At 36.3% G+C, this 20,071-nt stretch overlaps 1 protein-coding gene across 1 annotated transcript; it reads left to right on the forward strand.

Moving 5' to 3' along the window:
- The first annotated feature begins 13,712 nt into the window (after positions 1 to 13,712).
- Positions 13,713 to 19,832, forward strand: LOC107521198 (cytochrome P450 7A1). The gene is made up of 6 exons (XM_016165684.2): positions 13,713 to 13,866; positions 15,393 to 15,633; positions 16,581 to 17,158; positions 17,333 to 17,463; positions 18,793 to 18,968; positions 19,508 to 19,832. The coding sequence occupies exons 1-6, from the start codon at positions 13,790 to 13,792 to the stop codon at positions 19,805 to 19,807; spliced, it is 1,503 nt and encodes a 500-aa protein (XP_016021170.2). The 5' UTR covers positions 13,713 to 13,789; the 3' UTR covers positions 19,808 to 19,832.
- The last annotated feature ends 239 nt before the right edge of the window (positions 19,833 to 20,071 follow it).

Consider the following 20,071-nt stretch of genomic DNA (forward strand, 5'->3'; position numbering starts at 1 on the left):
TGTTCCTAAACATCATAAGGAGAGACAAGTAGAAGATCCTATTTGTTCACCAGCGAATTTTAGTTTTAAAACACTGTTACCACAGATTATGGAACCATCTGACAACACCAAAGGCTGACAGAAATGTATAGCAACAGGAACTCTCATTCATTGCTGGTGGGAATACAGAAAGCTACAGCCCCTTTGGAAGACCATTTGGCAATTTATTACAAAGCTAAATATAGTTTACCATATAACCCCCAAATCATGCTCCTATATATTTTCTCAAATGAGTTGAAAATGTATTTCCACACACAAAAAAACTGTACACAAATATCTATAGAGGCTTCATTCATAATTGCCAAAAAATCGAAAACAACCACAACATCCTTCAGTAAGTGAATGAATAAACAAACTGGTACATCTGTATTAGTTAGGGCTCTTCAGAGAAACACACCCATTTTATTATATATATTTATCTTACACACACACACACACACACACATACACATACACACACATATATATACTTGTTATAAGAAATTGACTCATTCAATTATGGAGGCTTAGTCCACAGGCCTGAGAAGCAGGATGACTAATAGCATACATTCCGCTCTGAGTTCTAAGGCAATTGAAGATCCTCAGGCAAAGGGAGCGAGTTATCTTTTGTTCAGCCTTTTATTTTATTCTGGCATTTATGGATTGGATGAAGCTTGCCCATGTTGGGGAAGGTTACCTGCTTTATTCATTCTATTGACTCAAGTGTTAATCTCATCCAGAAACATCCTCACAGACTCACCCCAAATTATGTTTAACCCACTATCTAACACACCATGGCTCAGGCAAGCTGACGCTAAAATTAGCCATCACAACATCTATACAGTGGAATGTCACTCAGTAATAAAAGGAATTGTGGTATTAAGTCATGCAAAGATATGGAAGAAATGTAAATGTATATCGTAAGTGAAGGAAGCCAATCTGGGAAGGCTACATATTATATGATTTCAACTCTATGACATTCTAGAGAAGAAAAAACTATAGAGGTAGTAAACGGATCAGCAGGTGCCAAGGGCTGGCTGGGAGGTGGCAATGAATAGGTGAGGCAGGAGCACAGGGGATTTTTTGGCAGTGTATATGATTCTGTAATGGTAAATATATGACATTTTGCATTCATCGAAACTCATAGAACTGTACGACGCAGAGAGAATTCCAACGTGCACTATGAACTTTAGTTAATAATGTTAACCTAAAAAAAAAAAAAAAAGAGGCCAAAGTGTGAGGCAACACACATTTGTTTGAGAGTCAAGAGAACTTGGGGAACACTGATTCAGGCAGAAGCCCAAATAGGAGGCGAAGGCAACGGGCATTTATGAAAAAGGGAAGGGGAATAATTATGTAAACAGGAGAAAGGAATTTCTATGGGTGTTAATAGCAAAGGAAGAACTTTCTATAAGTGCAGATAAGCTAACAGAGCGATGCTGCTTCTAAAGAATGTTTTAAATTTTCAGTCCTATAGTTATATCTGCTTTCCTGCTTTGCAAATAGTTGTTTATAATACAATGCTGCTTTAGGCCCAGTTTGAAGCTTATTCCAAAGTCTGAGGAGTAAAGCGTGCTAGGTAGTTCCTCTGGGATGGTAGCTTCAACTCCACTTTAAAGTGGCTCTGTTTATATTATTTTTACATATATATAACTGTATATCAGTATTGGTTCATCTATTATAACAAAGATACCACGTCAGTGTAAGACGTTAATAGGAGAAACTGTGAGGGGCGGGGGGATACGGTTAAACTCTCTATACTTTCTGTTCAATGTTTTGGTAAACCTAAATCTTTCATTAATAAAACCCAAATTCTATTATTTAACAACAAACAAACACACTCAGTTTTATACAGACAGATGTATCCCTATTGTGATGTTACTTATCTGAATCCCTTTGCAGGCTGCAGGGGGTCTTAGACTTAATATTTTATTTTGTGGCTTTTAAAATTTTATGTTCACATACTTAGTTATTTTTCTAACTGTCCGTGTTATCTATTTGACCAGACACAGCTCTTGAACAGAAACATCTAAGTTTTCCTACTGAATCTGAGTCCCCAGTACAGATTCTCCCTTCCCTTTTGGTGAGTTTTTGTTTCGTGTTAGCTAATTTAGGTGAATTTATCTCATCATAATTTTACAGGGTTCTACAAAAAGTAAGAAAAGTCAATCTACCTTCAAGAAACAAAGCATTCAACAAATCCATATTCAGAGATGACCAAGGTGTCGGAATTGACAGAGAATTTAAAATAATCATGATTAAAATGTTAAAAAAATCTAGTGGAATACATGGACAATAAACATTAACAGATAAGGAATTTCATTAGGAAGATAGAAACTGTAAAACAGTCAAGTGGAAATGCTAGAAATAAAAAATATGAGGCTAGAGATGAAAAATTTCTTCAATAAGCTTACTAAGAGCCTGAAAACTACAGAAGAAAAAAATCAATGGGCTTGCAAATAAGTTCGTAGGAACCATACAAACTGAAACACAAAGAGAAAAAAGAAGAAGAAGAAGAACAGCTGTGGGATGATAACAAACTAACATACATGTAATTAGAGTCCCAGGAGAAGAGTGAGAGAGGAGTAGAAGAATGTTTGAAGAAATGATGGGACAAGAATTTTCCAAAATGAATGGAAGAATTTAAGCCAGAGATTGGGGTGGGGAGGGTAAAAACGCCCTAAAAACATTTGTGAAATTGTTGAAAACCAAAGTTAAAGGAATAATCTTGAAGGCAATCAAAGGGTGGAAAACACACATAGACTCAGCATCTCATTCTAGTAAAACAACCATTTGGTCAGCATGAGTGAAACAGTAAGTGTGACCGGTACTCTGACCTAAGGTCAGGTCTTTCATTTTCATCCACATGCTATAAAAACAAGAAAACACTGGTATAGACTTTTCTTGGCATCTCTAGATTTGGAGCTTCAACTGGATTTAGCCCCTCAGTGGTCTTTCCATCTTGCTTTGTAGCTCCCAAGGCCTTGGCTTGCAACAACGAAATGAAGGCTTTCCAAGCCCGGGTTTTGCTGCCTCCAAATGTGGGATGGGAAGCTGAGTTCTGTATCTTTAGGTTAGGTTTATACCGTGCTTTCTAGGATTCTTATTCATGGTTCTGTGGACCCTGAGAAGAAAGATTCATTTCATATGAACCCTGAGAAGGAGTTTATCTGCTGAAATGAACTCTCCATGATCAACTGAAGGCCCAAATTTTGTGGCTGAAAAGAGTCTAGTGACCACTTGCTAACCGGGACTCCTCATGTACTCTGTATACTGGGAAGAACCTCCGATCGAGGTTCCTGCATTATGCCCTGCTTGTTTATGGCATCTGAGTCAGTCAGTGCAGGGAAACCCTGGTTTCCTCTTTCTACCAATGGACTGAGACCTGCCCCGTCCAGTAAGAACTACACAAATTGTATCTTTATTTGCCTTTATACTGACCAATCAGAACTATATGATTTGCACAATTTGGAAGCCTCATTTGCATAAAATTAGGAGCTTGGATGAAAACTTCTTCTATAAAAGATGGCCTCCCTTTTGTCTCAGTGGAACACAATTTAGGTTGCTACCTGAATCCACATCTCCTAGGCTGCAACTCCCTTTGGTCAGATAAATGCTGGTTTTTCTTTATTATAGTCTAAAATAATTTTGGTTCACAATTCCATCAGTGAGAGCTGGTTGCTTCCTCTAATTTCCTTATCTACAGAGGAAGTGTCAGTGTACATGGTTGTCCACTAGAGGGTGATATGAGCCCTAACTTTTTAAAACATGAGACAACCAAATTCTAGCACAAATATATTAGTACATTAGGGAAAAAAGTAATAAACTGTAGAACAATGACAATTTAACTTATTTCCATATTCTCTTGTGGTTTGTGCTATGATTGGAACATATTAAATATTTTCTAAAAATTCACATTGATAGGATAAAAATCAAGCAAATGTAAAAAAAAATTATTGCTAGAGACATTCTAGAATGATAAATAGACGAATCCATCAAGAAGTTATAACAATTATAGGCAACTAACAAAAGAGTCCCAAAATACCTGAAGCAAAACCGACAAAATTTAAGGGAGAAATAGACAATTCAATGACAATAATTAGAGAATTCAATACCTAATTTTCAATAATAGATCGAACAACTAGATAGGAAACCAACAAGAAACCAGAAGATTTGAACAACAATATGAGCAAACTAGATTTAATAGATATATATAGAACACTCCATACAATAAGAGCAGAATAAAAATTCTCAAGTACACCCGGAATATTCTCTAGGATAGATATACATTAGACATTAAGCAAGTCTTACTAAATTTGAAGAGAGTTAAATCATTCGAAGTATGTTCTCTAATCATGATAGAATAAAATGAAAATTTAATAATAAAAAAATTGGGAAATTCACAAATATGTGGAAATTAAATAACACTTCTAAATGGCTAATCGATCAAAGAAGAAAATACAAAAGAAAGTAGAAAATACTTTGTGATAAATGAAATGAAAAAATACGACCTACCAAAAATTAATTCAATAAAAACATTTCTTAGAAAGAAACTTACAACTGCCTGTATAAAAAGAAAATAAAAATCTCAAATTAATAACCTAACCTTCCATCTTAAGAGCCTAGAAAAATATTAGATCAAGACAAACCCAGAGAAAGCAGCAGGAACGAAATAATAAAAATCAGAAGAGAAATAAATGAAACAGAATAGAAACATTAGACACAAATCAACAAACTCCAAATTGGGTTCCTTTGAAAGATCAACAAATTGACAAAACTTTAACTAGACTGACCAGAAAAAAAGAGAGAGAAATCTCAATTACTAAAATGAAGAACAAAAGAGGGAACATTAATATCAACAGTATAGAAATAAAAAAGGAAAAATAAATAAGGGAACACTAAGAGTGATTGCATGCAAACATATCAGATAACCCAGATGAAATGGACACATTCCAGAAAAACAGAAACTATCAAAACTGGCTCTGGAAGAAATAATATATCTGAATAGACCTACAACAAGAAAATATATTAAAGTGGAAATTTAAAAAAATTCCTACAAAGAAAATCCCAGAACCAGGTAGCTTCGCTGGTGAGTTCTACTAACCATTTAAATAAGAAATAACACCAATCCTTCACAAATTCTCTTAATATTATAAAAGGAGGGATCACTTCCCAGCTCTTTCTAGGGACCTAGTATTATCTAATACCAAAATTAGATAAAAATATTACAAGTAAAGTAAACTACAGACTAATACTCTTTATGAATCTAGATGCAAAATTCTTCAACAAATACTAGCAAACTGAATACAGCAACATATAAAAAGCACTGTATACTATTACCAAGTGAGATTTAGTCAAGGAATGCAGGAGTGGTTCAACATACCAAATAAATCAATGAAATATACTGTATTAATACAATAAGGACAAAAACCATACAATTATCTCAGTAAATGCAGGAAAAGTATTTAACAAACATCCAACCCCTTTTCATGGTCAAAAACACTAAAATAAATAAATAAACCCAGAAAAACCAAACTAGAAGTAGAAGGGCACTACCTCAACATGAAAAAGAGTATCTATGAAAAACTCACATCTAATATAATAATGGTGGAAGACTAAAGCTTATCCCCTAAGATTAGGAACAAGACAAGGACATCTGTTCTTGCTAGTTCTGTTCACTATTATACTGGAAGTTACATTCATGGAAGCAAAGCAAAAAAAAAGAAATAAATGGTATACATATTTGAAAAGAAAACTGTCTATTTTTAGGATACGTGAGAGTATATTGAAAATCCTAAAGAATCTACCAAAAAAAAAAAAAAGGTTCAGATTTAGGTGGGATTTATCATAAAAAGCAAGGCAGCCGCTTAGCCTTCCTTCATGCTAGGTCCGTAGGCCTGACTTCAACTTGGGTAAAAAGAGTTCTTCCTGCGATAGTCAAAAAGTTCAGCAAGGTAACAGAATGCAAAAATCAACATCCCAAAATCAGTTTATTTCTATACATTAGCAAAATGAGCAATCTGTAAATGAAATTAAGAATAACAATTTTTTGTAAATAGCATCAGTAAAAATAAAATAACAGGAATAAATTGAACAAAAAAGTGCAAGGTGTATATACTAAAAACTACAAAACATCATTGAAAAAAATAACAGAAGACGTAAATGGAAAGACAGCCTATGTTCCTGAATCAGAAGAGTTAATATTAAGACAACAATATCCTCCAAATCGATACACAGAATGAATACAAGCCCTATCAAAATCCCAGGTTTCCTTCTTCTTTTTGGAGAAATTTACAATTTCTAAAATTCTAAAATTCACATGGAAATGTATGAGATCTAGAATATCCGAAATAATCTTGAAAAAGAACAAATAGGAGGATTCACACTTCTTGATTTCAAAACTTACTACAAACCTACAGTAACCCACACTTTGTGGTGCTGCCATAAGAGTAGATGCATAGATCAATGGAATTTAGAGTCCCAAAATAAACCCTTACATGTATGCTCAATTGATTTTCAACAAGAATGCCAAGTGATTTTAACGAGAATGAGCATTCTTTTTCTCAAATGGTGCTGGGACAACTGGATATCTACATACAAAAGAGTATATTTGGACCTCATACTTCATACCATATATACAAATAGTAACACAAAATGGACCAAAATCCTAACTATAAGAACTGAAACTATAAAACCCTTAGGAAAAAACACAGGTGTTAAATCTTCATGATCTTTGGATTAGGCGATGTTTCTTAAATATATCACCAAAAGTATAAATAACCAATAAAAAATAGGATATAATTGAACTTAAATAAAAATTAAAAACCTTTGTGTATCCAAAGACATTATCAAGAAAGTGAAAAGATGACCCACATAATGGGAGAAAATATTTGAAAATCATATCTGATAATGGTATAGTGTCCATAATATAGAAAAAACTCTTCAACTGAACAATAAAAGGAAATAACCCAGTTAAAAAAATGAGCAAAAAATTTGAATAGGCATTCTTCAGAGAAGATTTACAAAAGGCCAATAATCACATAAAAAGATGTTCAACACTGTTAGTCATTAGGGAAATGCAAATCAAAACCATAATAAGACAGACACACTAGAATGTCTGCAATTAAAAAAGCGCGACAAAAATAAGTGTTGCCAAAGGTGTGGAGAACCTGGAACCCTCACACATTCCCGGTGGGAATGGAGAATGGTGCAGCCAATTTGGAAACCAGTTTGCCAGTTCTTTAGAAAGTTAAACATAGTTACCATGTGATCCAGAAAATCCGTTCTTAGTTATATCCTCAGGAAATTTGAAGGATATGGTCGCACAAAAACTTGAACATGAATGGTCATAACAGCACTATTCATAATAAGTAAAAAGTGAAAAAAGGGTCAGCTCTTCCCTTTCTCTCTCGGCTCCTCTCTCCTTTCTCTCTCTCTCACACCTCTTGGGGAGGTTGGTTGGGCCCAATGGATTCAATAAACCATTGCTCTTTGCTGTCTGGTTGAGCTCCCTGGCTTACCCTCTAGAAGGTTCAGATTTAGGTGGGATTTATCATAAAAAGCAAGGCAGCCACTTAGCCTTCCTTCATGCTAGGTCCTTAGGCCTGACTTCAACTTGGGTAAAAAGAGTTCTTCCTGTGATACAGCGGAGCATAGCAGGAACTAAGCTGGGGCTTGGAGCCAGAGCTTTGCAGCATTAAGTCACCTACATAAATGCAGGTGACAAGGTCCATCTCATGGTACTACCATGTGGAGTAAACGAAGCAAGCATGTGAGGGTCTTAGCACAAAGCACTGATGCATTGCCTGACCTTTTCAGTTAATAGAAACGACACTTCCTTTATCAGAAATCATACAGTGGATTTGTTCTCCTGTTGATTGGCTGTGTCACCTTGAAGCCAGAGACCTCTGTATGTCCAGCATCTAAAAGGTGCCTTGCATAAAGTAGGCATTAAGTTAATATGAGTGATAAATAAAATGGATAAAAAATTTTTGCTGAATGATCTACTCATCTCTCCCTCATTACCTAACAGCGCCTTGCATGTACTTGGTGTTTAGAACCTGTTTGATGAATTAAGTTTACATTTGAACATGTAGGTGGTAAGCTGACCCTTTCTCAAACCTACAGCCAGATGTCCTTTGGTTCTACTGAACTTTCTGTGAGGTTCTAAGGTGTAGAGGAGGAATACGAGGCTTCAGTAGAGAAAAATATGAAGTTGTGTCCTGGATTTACCACTTAATAATGTTTGATCATAGATTGTGCCAAGCACTCAGTTAACCGTTTTACAGACATTATTTTACTTCAACTCAACCTTTCTATTTTGAGTCATACACTATAATCATCCCCATTTTATAGATAAGAAAGCAAAGACTTGGAGAGGACAGCATCTTGTTCAAAGGTATATACTTAGTGCAGAGCCAAGGTGTAAACACCGATTTAATTCCAGCTTCTATTCCACTGACCTCTGAACTATTTCAAGCTTTAGGGCATTAGCCACTAAACCTTCATACTCCTATTTCTTCATCTTTAAAATAGCTAAAATATCTGCACTGTCGAACTGATCTAATTATTTCATTTAAGTTGGAGAATATAAGTAAAAACATTTTTAAAAACCTCAAAATCAGTGTAAACTTTATTATGATTCTCTATAATACAACTTCTCAACACCTTCTTATTCTTCGGTCCCATGAAATTACATTTGTTCAATGGACACATTTAGATATACCAGGCATTTACAACCTCAATACTGTGTGTGTTAAACTTTCAAAGCTATGTTTGAGACTCAGATATTCCATACCTGCCATTATATAACTGGGTTTTCTTTTTCTAAAAAATGTTGAAGACATAGTTCAAATGCGAATACTAAGGCATATTTCCTAAGGGTTTATTATGAAAGCCTCAAATTCATCTTAGCAAGACCTCACCAGCCCAGTTCACTTTGGTCTCCCACTGACTTGCCCTGAACTAGGACCCTGACGTGCACCTTTGTTCCATGGAGCTCCGGGATGCTCTTAGAAAAATGCCAGAGAGTGCATAATTGAGACAATCTATAGTTCCACTACGGAAAGTGGGTTTGACTTGGAAATTCAGGAAAACAATTGGTTTGACTCAATTATTTGACTATATTCATAGTTTATTGTATTTAAAGCCATCAGATTGATGTGTGAGTTCTACATAAACTATGTGTACTGTATTTCTTAGTAGAAACCATCTAATTGGGCCATCAGTTTATATAAGCTAAAAACTTTAGGTTTTCTTCTTACTTTCTGCCCCTATAGTTTGAGTTTCCACATTTCGTATATGTCTGTTCATGGGGAAGTGGTACTGTACTTGGGCCCTACATTCTCTGAGGCCAGAACAAGTTTTCTACATGTCAGTAAGTGTGTACCCCATCCACACAACTCTCTACAAATAAATAGGAAATCAACAAGCTTTGGAGGGATTAGGGAATTTAGATAAACTGTTATCGTGGCAACTAAAACATATTCCCTTCACTTCAGGGCCCTGAGGCTTTCTCTTGATGCACTGAAACCCCCACAGGGTCAGGGCTCACTACTTCCTTGTTAATTGCATTTCCATAGTCTTGACAGGGTGCCTGACACACGAAGTAAGTGCTCAGTGTGTGAGTGGGGGGGGGGGGGGCGGTGCGCAGAGAGAAGGGAGGTAGAGAAGGGGAAAGGAGAAAATAAAACTCTATAATTCGAAACACCAGGGGATAAACAAGCAGGCAAAGGACTTTTCAACTCAGCTATCATTTACTTAATACCCGAAACTCTGAGTACTGTATAAACATATTGTAATGTCATAAAGCCCATGCACGACACTTTGTGTCTTTGACTTATCACGAAAAGTTTTAGGTATGTCCTAGCAGCCTCTGCAGCATATTAGGGGTGTGATAAATGCCATTTGTGGACATGCGACAGTAGCAAAAAATGACATCCTCATAAGGAAGCATAAAGCATACGTAACAAGAGAAAAATGGATGTGAATATTTAAGCCACTGTTTTTCCTCAGCTCACTAAAAAAACAAACAAACAAACAAACAAAAAACTGTGTATGTGTTTCCTGGGCTTTTGTTGTGTTGAAAAAGGATAGTAAGTGAAGGTATAAAAAGAATAGATCAGAGTAAGGGAAATTGAGATAAATACGAACTGCACTATATTTGAAAGTGTTGCAGGAAGCGACGCCTGATGGAGGAAATTGGACTCAGACAACTTTGTTAGAGGAAGGAGAATTTATTGCCAGTGGAGAGCATGGAGCTTTCAACAGCACCGAAGCACAGGCTCCCTTTGATTAGATTTCTTACAGCTTATATAGCCTTGCAGTGACCATGCAAGGAGTGGTGATTCCTTTGTCTGAGGTTTCACGGATACCTCATGACTCAGGATGGGGAGGAGGAGCTTTAGTTGGGGGAGCTGCAAGTGGGGAGGAATTTCTAGATTACTGGTCTTATCTATTTACAGGTCGTTTGCCTTGTACAACCCGTAACCTTGGTGTCATCAGTACTGTTATCGGGACACTGAGGCTATAAGCGTAAAGTAGCACTTACTGATGCCAGGATCAGCTCTGCAGGTTCCTATCCAAAGGCTGAGCTACAGCTACAGAGCTACAGAGATAAGCAAGAACATTAGTTGGATGGCAAACTGTGAATCGACAAATGTGAGCTCGAGAGTCCTTGAGGTCGGTGAGGTAGCTATGGGAAAACATGTTAGCTGGAGAGTCCTGGAGGGGGTGGGGGATGAGGGCAGTTAGGAATGGACTTTAATCTGCTGAGTCGGTCATTTCTACAGGCCGTTTCCTTTGCATTTTTCAGATGCTTTCTCTCCTCTTCTCAAAAGGAGTTTATGGTATTCCAAGAACAGGTGATGAAGACAAGACTTAAAGGAAGTTTTCCTGGGGTTGTGAATCTATTTTCTTTTACCATTTTGAAAATCTTGTAATTTTCATCTTATTATATTCACAGGAAATTGCAGAGAGAGTGCTTAGAGGTCCCATGTCCCCTTTACTTTATGTTAGTTTGTTTTCTGATTTTTGTTTGAGAGGTTGTTACTTGCATCCTGGGTCTTTACAACCTCCCATGGTGGAAATCAAGAGATTGCCACACGAAAGTTCAGGCAAAAGGCAAAAGTTTGTGCACAAGGGACCCAACACCCAGAAAAGAAAGGTTTTGGTGGGTCCTCTAGAGAAGCTGGGGCAGGACTGTAAAGGGTTGCTCAGAGGGGTAAAAGCTAAGTCTGGGCATGTAAAAACGGAGGTTTCTTGACACCATTGGAGTGTGATTACATGCCCTTCATGCACCACATGTCTCATTAGCGTGATATACCATCTTCCGATGTCACTTTTAGTGTTTAAATTTCAGAAAGATCACTTTAGGGATACTCTTGGGCCTTACAGCGCATGTGCAGTGATAAGAAGCATCTCTCGTTGCCGGCAGGCCTCCCAAGGCTCCCTGATGCCCATCTGAATACCTGAGGCGGGTATTCTTGGGAAACTTATCAGGCGCCAGCAGCTGACCTTTCTGACTGACTCAACAGCAGGAAGTTGGCCTCCTATCTCAAAGTGACTCTAAAAGGTTAAGTTGTTTGTATGTTAAATTGGTGTTTTCTCTAATTGTGATATCCTGCTGTGTTAGGCCATTCAAATGTTTAGCTAGTAATGAGTCATACAGAAAATAGATATAGTAATTTTAAAAAGCACATCAGACTAAATGTTTAATGTACACAAAACCCTAGAAAACCTAAATAAATTGAGAACCTCTACCATAAAATGATTAATATTAATAATTATGATCATAATCACACACATAAAAAGATTTGTGTTCTCTCTTTAAGGAGGTAAAAAATCATGAAATAAATCTATGATTTCTATAGCCAAAAATCGAAAATGAACCAAATGTCCACCAGTTGGGAATCAGTAAGCTAAATTACTGTACATTCAGTCAATGGAAAACTATACACACATTAGAAATATATACAAACATACTCATATATACGATACATAGATATGTATTGTCACAGAAAATATTCACAATATGAATTCATTTTTTTGCATGCTATCAAACAGTTCTTTTCTAGAACTCCATCTTTGTGTGTGCGGTTATGTGTGACTCGCCAACCATCTCCATGTTGTCAAATCCGTTGGTCAATTTTTTTGTCATCTTACTTGACCGCAGTAGCATGTGATATAGTTTCTTTAAATGATTCTCTTCTTGTTTTCTGAGACACTGTTTTTTTCTTGGTTTTCATCCTAGTTCTTTTTTATCCATTTCTTCTTCTGCTCTCTGACCTCAGCAAATGCAATGCCTGGTGTTGGACTATTCTTTTCTCAGTCTTTATTATCTCCCTAGGTGACCTTATAAAGTCTTTTGGCTTTAAATACCATTTAAATGGTGATGACTTAAGATTTCTACTTCCAACTCTGGCTTTCTTCCCTTGCTTCAGACCTCTAAGTTCAACTGTCAATTCGATATCGATACTTGATATCTAATAGGTCTCTCAAATTTCAAATGTCCAAAATAGTATTTTGACTTGTTGCCCTCCAAAATCTGTCTCTCTTTACTCTACTGCACCCTTATATATGAATTAGTTCTTGACTACCGTTTGTCTTTATGTCTTAACCAAGTTGCCCCTCATTCACTCTGCTCCAATCTATCTTACCTTCATTCTGGTTCTTAGATGTACCAAGTTCATCCTTGACTCAAGACCTTTGTATTTGGTGCTCCTTCTTTCTGAAATTCTGATTTTCAGTTGGCTAATCCCTTCTTGTCATTCGGATCTTGACCATCACCTCCTCAGAGAGCCTTTTCCCGATCACCATACCTAAAATTGCTCTTATCCCCCAATAGCTCTTTACAACTTGTTTTATTTTATTCATAACACATATTTTATTATCTCCTTATTGAAATAGAACCTCCTTAGAGTAGAGAATTTGTCCATCTTATTAACGCCAGCAACCAGAATACCTTTTAAGAGTTCTTGGCACAGTTTGGAAAAATATATACCAGTTAACAATGGTTACTTTTGAGTGGAGAGTAGTAGGGAAGATAAATTGTTAATCAACTTTCACTTTCTACCAAGATATGTTTTAGTTAGTTTTAAGTTATTTGAAAGAAAATTGTGTTACTTTAACAATTAGAAAAATTAATAAACATTTTTAATTAGAAAAAACAGTTGATAAAGTTTTGATGCCTACATAAAACTGTTTAATCAGAAGATGCATTTATGTGGGGTACTTTCTTGAGGGTATTAGGTAAGTAACAGTTACTATATATAGTAAAATACTCATGATTTTGTACAAGCCCTGAGATATGAAGGCCCAGAAACATTTCACCCAGTTCTCTTTCCTTTGACCTTAACCACTGTCTCTCTTGTAAACTATTTAAATTGATTTCTTCTTCAAAAGCTAACGAGAACAAATCACTAGCTTGATAACTCATGCTTATTTTTCTTTAAATTATTTTACTTTACATCTCTAGTTGACATGTTCATCTTGAAGAGATTTGTTTGTTCTTTTTATAAACATGCCAAACTTGTGTTTGAGAGACCTTCAACTTATCATGTATTGCAGATCTCTAATTGTTTTGGAACCTCTTCTGATATCTGTGGACTTAGTTCAAGGCCTATTTTTTTTTTTCTAATAGGATATTTGCTTTAGTCACTCAAGTGCAAGATCTTACCATATATAAAAAGTCTAGCTACAGTTTCTATTCAGCAACACCCTTACCTTTCTAATCAGATAGTCCTCAGAAATTTTGCATTAGATTTGCAAAAGAATGACCATATCTTTGATCTGGGGGATTGTTACAGCAGTGTGCTGTTGTTTATGGTTTATTCTTGGAATGAGGAGAAGGTAAGAAAAGATTTATTCAGTTAATAAATTTGGCTTTCTGTATGAACACTAGCATTTTTTTTCTTTAACTTTTTCTCAAATTAAAAAAATTGAAAATCGAACATTTTAAAGTGACATTTTTTAAAATTATGTCTAACAAAAGGTGTAGCAGCAGTATTTTCTTTTTCGTATTGACATATCAATGGTAATGCAAAAATGTACAGACTTGTTAAACATAACTGACAAATCTTATGAGATCTCTGTGTATGTTTACTGGGTATACAAAGAGGAGGTCTGGATTAGTCAGGATTTAAGTGGTAAGTGGGATATGCAATGAGAAGGGTTTCTTTCTGTTATGTGGATTAAACAGGTGCTCTGACTAAATAAATGTTCTCTCTTCAGCCAGTTCTTGTGTGTTGTGTAAACTCAGCCTACGTTTGGACAAGAGCACAGGGCCTGTATTGACCATGCTATTACTTTTCTCTTATTAATGATATTCAATTATGGTGAACTTGGAAACGGCTAAGTGTATGTGACATAAATTTTATTTATGGGTGTTATTCATTAATAACTGGTTTAAAAATATAAGAAACACAAATAGAGTCAAATACATAGCTATAGTTTATTTAACTTCTGATTGGCTCAAAGAGTATTTGGGGGCAGGAGGGGAGGAGGTCGTAAATATTCTGTTATGTCAATCTTTAAAAGATAGAATCATCCAGAGCATAGCCGCAGCTATATAGATTTCTATGTGTTGTTTACCTTTTACAAGGTTTTTTGTTCCTTAAAGTGTTTCAATTCAGCCTTACTAGTTTCTAGATTTAATTAAACTACTTATCTTTGAACTAAAAAAATAAAAATAATTGTTTTATGCTATGTGATTCTATCGAGAAGGGTGGTAGTTTATGTTGGAAAATAAATGTTCCTATTCTTTAATAAAAACATTTAAAATAGCATAAAAAAGCATTGAATTGCAATTGATGATCCTGTCAATACATATCTTACTTAATTTCATTTTATCATACGCTAATTTCTCAAGGGAGTTTCTCCTTATCTTTAACTATCATCACAGTATAATAATATCTTTAACTTATGAAAATTTTGAAAACTTTAATTCTACAATCCTCTCTATTATTCAATATTCTGTATCTCTAAAGAAAACAGATACTTAGGCAAATGATGCTTAGGAAAAACAAATGCTAGAATATAGTTTTATCTCTGTATTGAGAGCAAAACCCTTGCCTTTGTTCATCCTTTTATCCTCCTCATTGGGAAGAGCGATTGCATAACATACAGTAGGTGTTCGTGGAATGTAAGCATGGGTGGATGGATGGATGGGTGGGTGGATTTAGTAATTATTGTCACAGACATATCATCTTATTAGGTTAATATAACCCATTATTAGTAAAGGAACAAGGCCCCATCAACACAAAAAAGCTATCGACTGTGGAATTTTGAAGCTTAAATAGCAAACATTGAAAAACTTCGTTTAAATTTTTTAAAAAGTGTGCAGTTGTCCATATCTATCATATATTTGTGTCTTACAGACAAATGGGCGAACCACCTCTGGAGAATGGGTTGATTCCATACCTGGGATGTGCTCTGCAATTTTATGCCAACCCTCTTGAGTTCCTCAGAGTAAATCAAAGGAAACATGGTCATGTTTTTACCTGCAGACTAATGGGGAACTACATCCACTTCATTACAAATCCCTTGTCATACCAAAAAGTGTTGTGCCATGGGAAATATCTGGATTGGAAAAAATTTCATTTTACTACTTCTGCAAAGGTAACTTGTTTTGCATTTATACAGCATTCTGTTTGCTTGTTTTCTGCTTTTTAATATGTCAGTCTACTTAGTCATTTTGAGGTACTTTGATGTACAGATAGAGATGCCGAAGTGAGTTACCCTTACACAGAGATTCTTAGAAATATAATCAAATTAGACACAACCTCTTGGTACTAATCATTTAAAAAGTCAAATAGGTATAGATTTGTCATTTTTCTTTTTAGCCAGCTAATGAGGGTGAAATAAAAATGAAATATTTTACTGAGCCAGATGGCAGTGTATGGTAAGGGTGGTATAAACTTACTCATGTCAACAAAGCCCACACGACACCCCGAGTGCATTATTCAATCAATTATTTTATTTTATCACACTAATGCCACACCGTTGTTGAATTCTGTTAAAGAATTGACCAGATGTTTTGCCATCACTTAGATGTAATCTAAGAGGCTTCTTTGTAGAGAAAACAGCCAATATTTACTGAATCTCTAAAGAAATAGGGTGCCTGCCTCTACACAGATTAAAGTTCACAAAAAATATAAAGAACTAATGGTTAAAAACTGTTATTAATTAGTAGCAAATTAACATGCAAATAAATGTTCTAGCATAAGAAAAATACGAAATGGACAAATAGAGAGGTTGAGGGAAGTTTCACCGAAGAGCTGGGATTTAAACTTGGCTGTAAAGGAATGGCATGACTTGGCTATTTATTAGTTAAGTGCTGTGAAATTGTATGTGGGAAGGCCAGTATCCACTGGCTCCATTTTTTTTAACAAGTAGACTTAAAAAGAAAAGAAAAGAAAAGAAAAGAAAAGAAAAGAAAAGAAAAGAAAAGAAAAGAAAAGAAAAAGACACACTCCCAATTATGAAAGTATCTAGTTTGTTTTCAGCCATTTACTAGCACTGGGTCAGGTTTAATTTCTTTTTCCACATGTTTCATTTACCGCCAGGCATTTGGGCACAGAAGCATTGACCCAAGTGATGGAAATACTACGGAAAACATAAGCAAAGCTTTCATCAAAACTTTGCAGGGAGATGCCTTGGAGTCCCTCACAGAAGCCATGATGAAAAACCTCCAACTTGTCATGAGACCTCCGGTCGTACCCGAATCAAAGATGCCTGCTTGGGTGACAGAAGGAATGTATTCTTTTTGCTACCGAGTGATGTTTGAAGCTGGGTATTTAACTCTCTTTGGCCAAGATCTTACGGGACAAGCTGAACAAAAAGCACTTATTCTAAATAACCTTGACAACTTCAAGGAATTTGATAAAATCTTTCCAGCCCTGGTAGCAGGCCTCCCCATTCACATGTTCAAGTCTGCACACCATGCCCGGGAAAAACTGGCAGACGGCTTGAGGTATGAGAACCTGGAGAAGAGAGGCCACTTGTCAGAACTGGTCAGATTTCTGAACGGCATGCTCTCCACCTCAGATGACATGGAGAAGGCCAAGATACAGCTAGCTGTCTTGTGGGCATCACAAGCAAACACCATTCCTGCTACTTTCTGGAGCTTATTTCAAATGATTAGGTAACTAGCAACTTAACCAGTCTTTTCTTTCTTTGAATAGAAGGCAGAAATTCAACAATTAAAATAGGAAAAGACTCATAATACCTTTTCATGCTTTTGGTCTATGTGATGATCTTTTGGTGTAGAAAAAATTTATTTTCTGTACATCTTTACTTTTTTATTAACTCTTAATAGGAGCCCCGAAGCAATGAAAGCAGCTACTGAAGAAGTGAATAAAACGCTGAAGAACACTGGCCAAAAAGTCAGCTTTGAAGGCAATCCTGTTTGTTTGACTTCAATGCAACTGAATGCCATGCCAGTGCTAGGTATGCTTTACTGGAGTATTTCATTAAAGTTCATTTACTGTGTCCTACCAAAGTACTTGGTCTAGGCATTATGCTAGGTATTTCGTATGCACTGTCTCCTTTGATTCCCACAGTGTTTCTGTATAACAAGTGAGCAAACTGGCTCTTAGAGGTTGAATTACCGTCTGGGATCAAATGGTGGAACCAATTACAACATTACCGTGGGTCTCGACTCCACACTCTCAGCCACCTCTCTGCACTGCCCCACTCTGTCTCCTCTGTCATTACTCTTACCATTAATTTTATGGGTAACGGGAGCACATTATTCATTTTCATGACATCAAGGGGGGAAAAGTACCATTAAGAAACTGCTATTAGCTACATGGATTGTATAATGGGATCGAAGGTTATTTTTTTTTTCTTATTTTTGCTTCTCTATAGTTTATAGAAATATAAAAACTACTATATTTTTGTAGCAAGAAAGAATTTTCTTTTCGTTTTTGTTGTTTTTGACTGGAGGAAAGAAACCAATGGACACTTTCAGGGGCACTGTGTCTTATGGAAGGGACTGGGAGGCAAGAGGCATGGGTGTCATGTCGGGCTCTGCCCTGCCACGGAGACCTCGGACATGTCACTTCACTTTGGGGTCTTGCTTTTCTTATTTGTAAAATAAAGTGCTCACATGTTATGATTTTACACACAAGCATGAGATGAGCACCCAAAACATGACGATTCAAAGACTAGAGGCCGGAAGGTCAGGCCGGACCTTCTCATTAGATCTGTATATTTTAGCTATTCTTAGGATGGTTCCCTTTGTCCCTTTATGTGCTTACCAGGCAGCAGGGGATTGTCATACAACATTGGATAGTCTACTGATAAAAATGAGCTCATGTAAACACTGAAACAAAGCTGCATTAAATATCTGGAGAAATGTTTCTAAATGAAAGTGTTATCAGTATATTAAATCCCAAAAACAATAAACTTGGAATAATCCACATAAAAGCGATTTACTGATTTTCCCAATTTTATTTTCAAGTGTCATGTAGAAATAAAATATTTTTCCATAAAATTATGAAAATCAAGTTTTCATTGATGACCCAGATTACATATTTATTAAAAGATTAGTATTAAATTAGATAACCAGATTGAAAAATCCATTCAGACACGACTGAATCACTGATCACAACACAGTGGTAACAGAAAAAGTCTGGGAAATTTGTATCGAGCTAGCTTCTCACAATCTGTTTAGTTTTGCGCGCTGCTAGAAGTATGTCAGACTCTGTCATGTGGCCTTTCAATAGTTTATTTGTTCTTCCTTTTGCCTTCCCTTTTATCTTTTAAACTATTTAGATAGTATCATCAAGGAGTCCCTGAGGCTTTCTAGTGCCTCCCTGAACATCCGAACTGCTAAAGAGGATTTCAGTTTGCACCTCCAGGATGGTTCCTATCATATCCGCAAAGACGACATCATAGCATTTTACCCGCAGTTAATGCATTTAGATCCAGAAATCTACCCGGACCCTTTGGTAAGTGCCCGTTCATCCAAGTGTAATATCCAGGTGATGTCTGCCCAAACTGAAATAAAGTGGAAATTTACCATTGCAGAATCATCGTTGAAGCCATAAGAACTGTCTCCTTTATTATGTCATATATGTGTTTTGGAAAACCTGGACGATGGCCTGAATTTTTCCTTTTTTTTTCCTGATATTTGTCATCCATATAATCTCCACTAGATTATATCTGCAGTTGTGATAATAAAGTTGCTGCCTTTCTTGTTCCTTAAAAATACCTGCTCACAGAAAATTAGAGGCTTAGGGGCTGATCATATCCTAGTTTCCGATCAGAACCCTCTTTCTCGTTCTGCCTGAGGAACTAGTGACCCAGGCAGGACAGGAGGTATCATCAAGCTTTCTAGTCCCCATTAGCTCTCACTAAACTTCCATTCCGATTCGCGGTAGGGTAACTTGAATTTAAAAAAAATTATTCTTTAGAGTTTCCAGGTCAAGAAAAAGATACTTTAAAACTAACTTATCAGTTTGTTTTCTTTCTATTTTTTTTATTGCAGACCTTTAAATATGATCGATATCTTGATGAAAACGGAAAGGCAAAAACCACTTTCTATAGCAATGGACTCAAGTTAAAATACTACTATATGCCTTTTGGGTCAGGAGCTACAATATGTCCTGGAAGATTATTTGCCGTTCAGGAAATCAAACAATTTTTGATTCTGATGCTTTTCTATTTTGAACTAGAGTTTGTAGAGAGACATGTTAAATGTCCCCCTTTGGACCAGTCCCGTGCAGGCTTGGGCATTTTACCACCATTAAATGATATCGAGTTTAAATATAAGCTCAAACGTTTGTGAATCTATGGTTGGAAACAGAGGACACTAGGTAATGCGACAGGACCGTGGAACGTCGTCCGCTGTCCGTCCCTCCGGACAGACGCATTTGACGGTGGTGGAGCTGAGCCAGCAGGTGTTCGCCGACACTTGCTTACGGATCTTGACATTTTGGGGCAATGTCCAGAAACTCTTTCAGACTGTGCTAGTGAAAACTGGTTTCTAGAAGCGCAAGAATGTGTTTTTATTTGAATAAGTCAGTGAATGTTTATGTAGCCGGGGACTAAA

The sequence above is a fragment of the Rousettus aegyptiacus genome, unplaced genomic scaffold (genome assembly GCF_014176215.1).
Source record: "Rousettus aegyptiacus isolate mRouAeg1 unplaced genomic scaffold, mRouAeg1.p scaffold_m13_p_15, whole genome shotgun sequence".
Classification (NCBI taxonomy): Eukaryota; Metazoa; Chordata; class Mammalia; order Chiroptera; family Pteropodidae; genus Rousettus; species Rousettus aegyptiacus.

What these genes read in the sequence shown, in the direction of transcription:
- LOC107521198 (XM_016165684.2), top strand. Translation starts at nt 13,790, where the DNA reads ATGACCATATCTTTGATCTGGGGGATTGTTACAGCAGTGTGCTGTTGT. An exon ending in AGCTTATTTCAAATGATTAG is followed by an intron (nt 17,159 to 17,332) that starts GTAACTAGCAAC and finishes AACTCTTAATAG; the next exon opens with GAGCCCCGAAGCAATGAAAG. An exon ending in AAATCTACCCGGACCCTTTG is followed by an intron (nt 18,969 to 19,507) that starts GTAAGTGCCCGT and finishes TTTTTATTGCAG; the next exon opens with ACCTTTAAATATGATCGATA.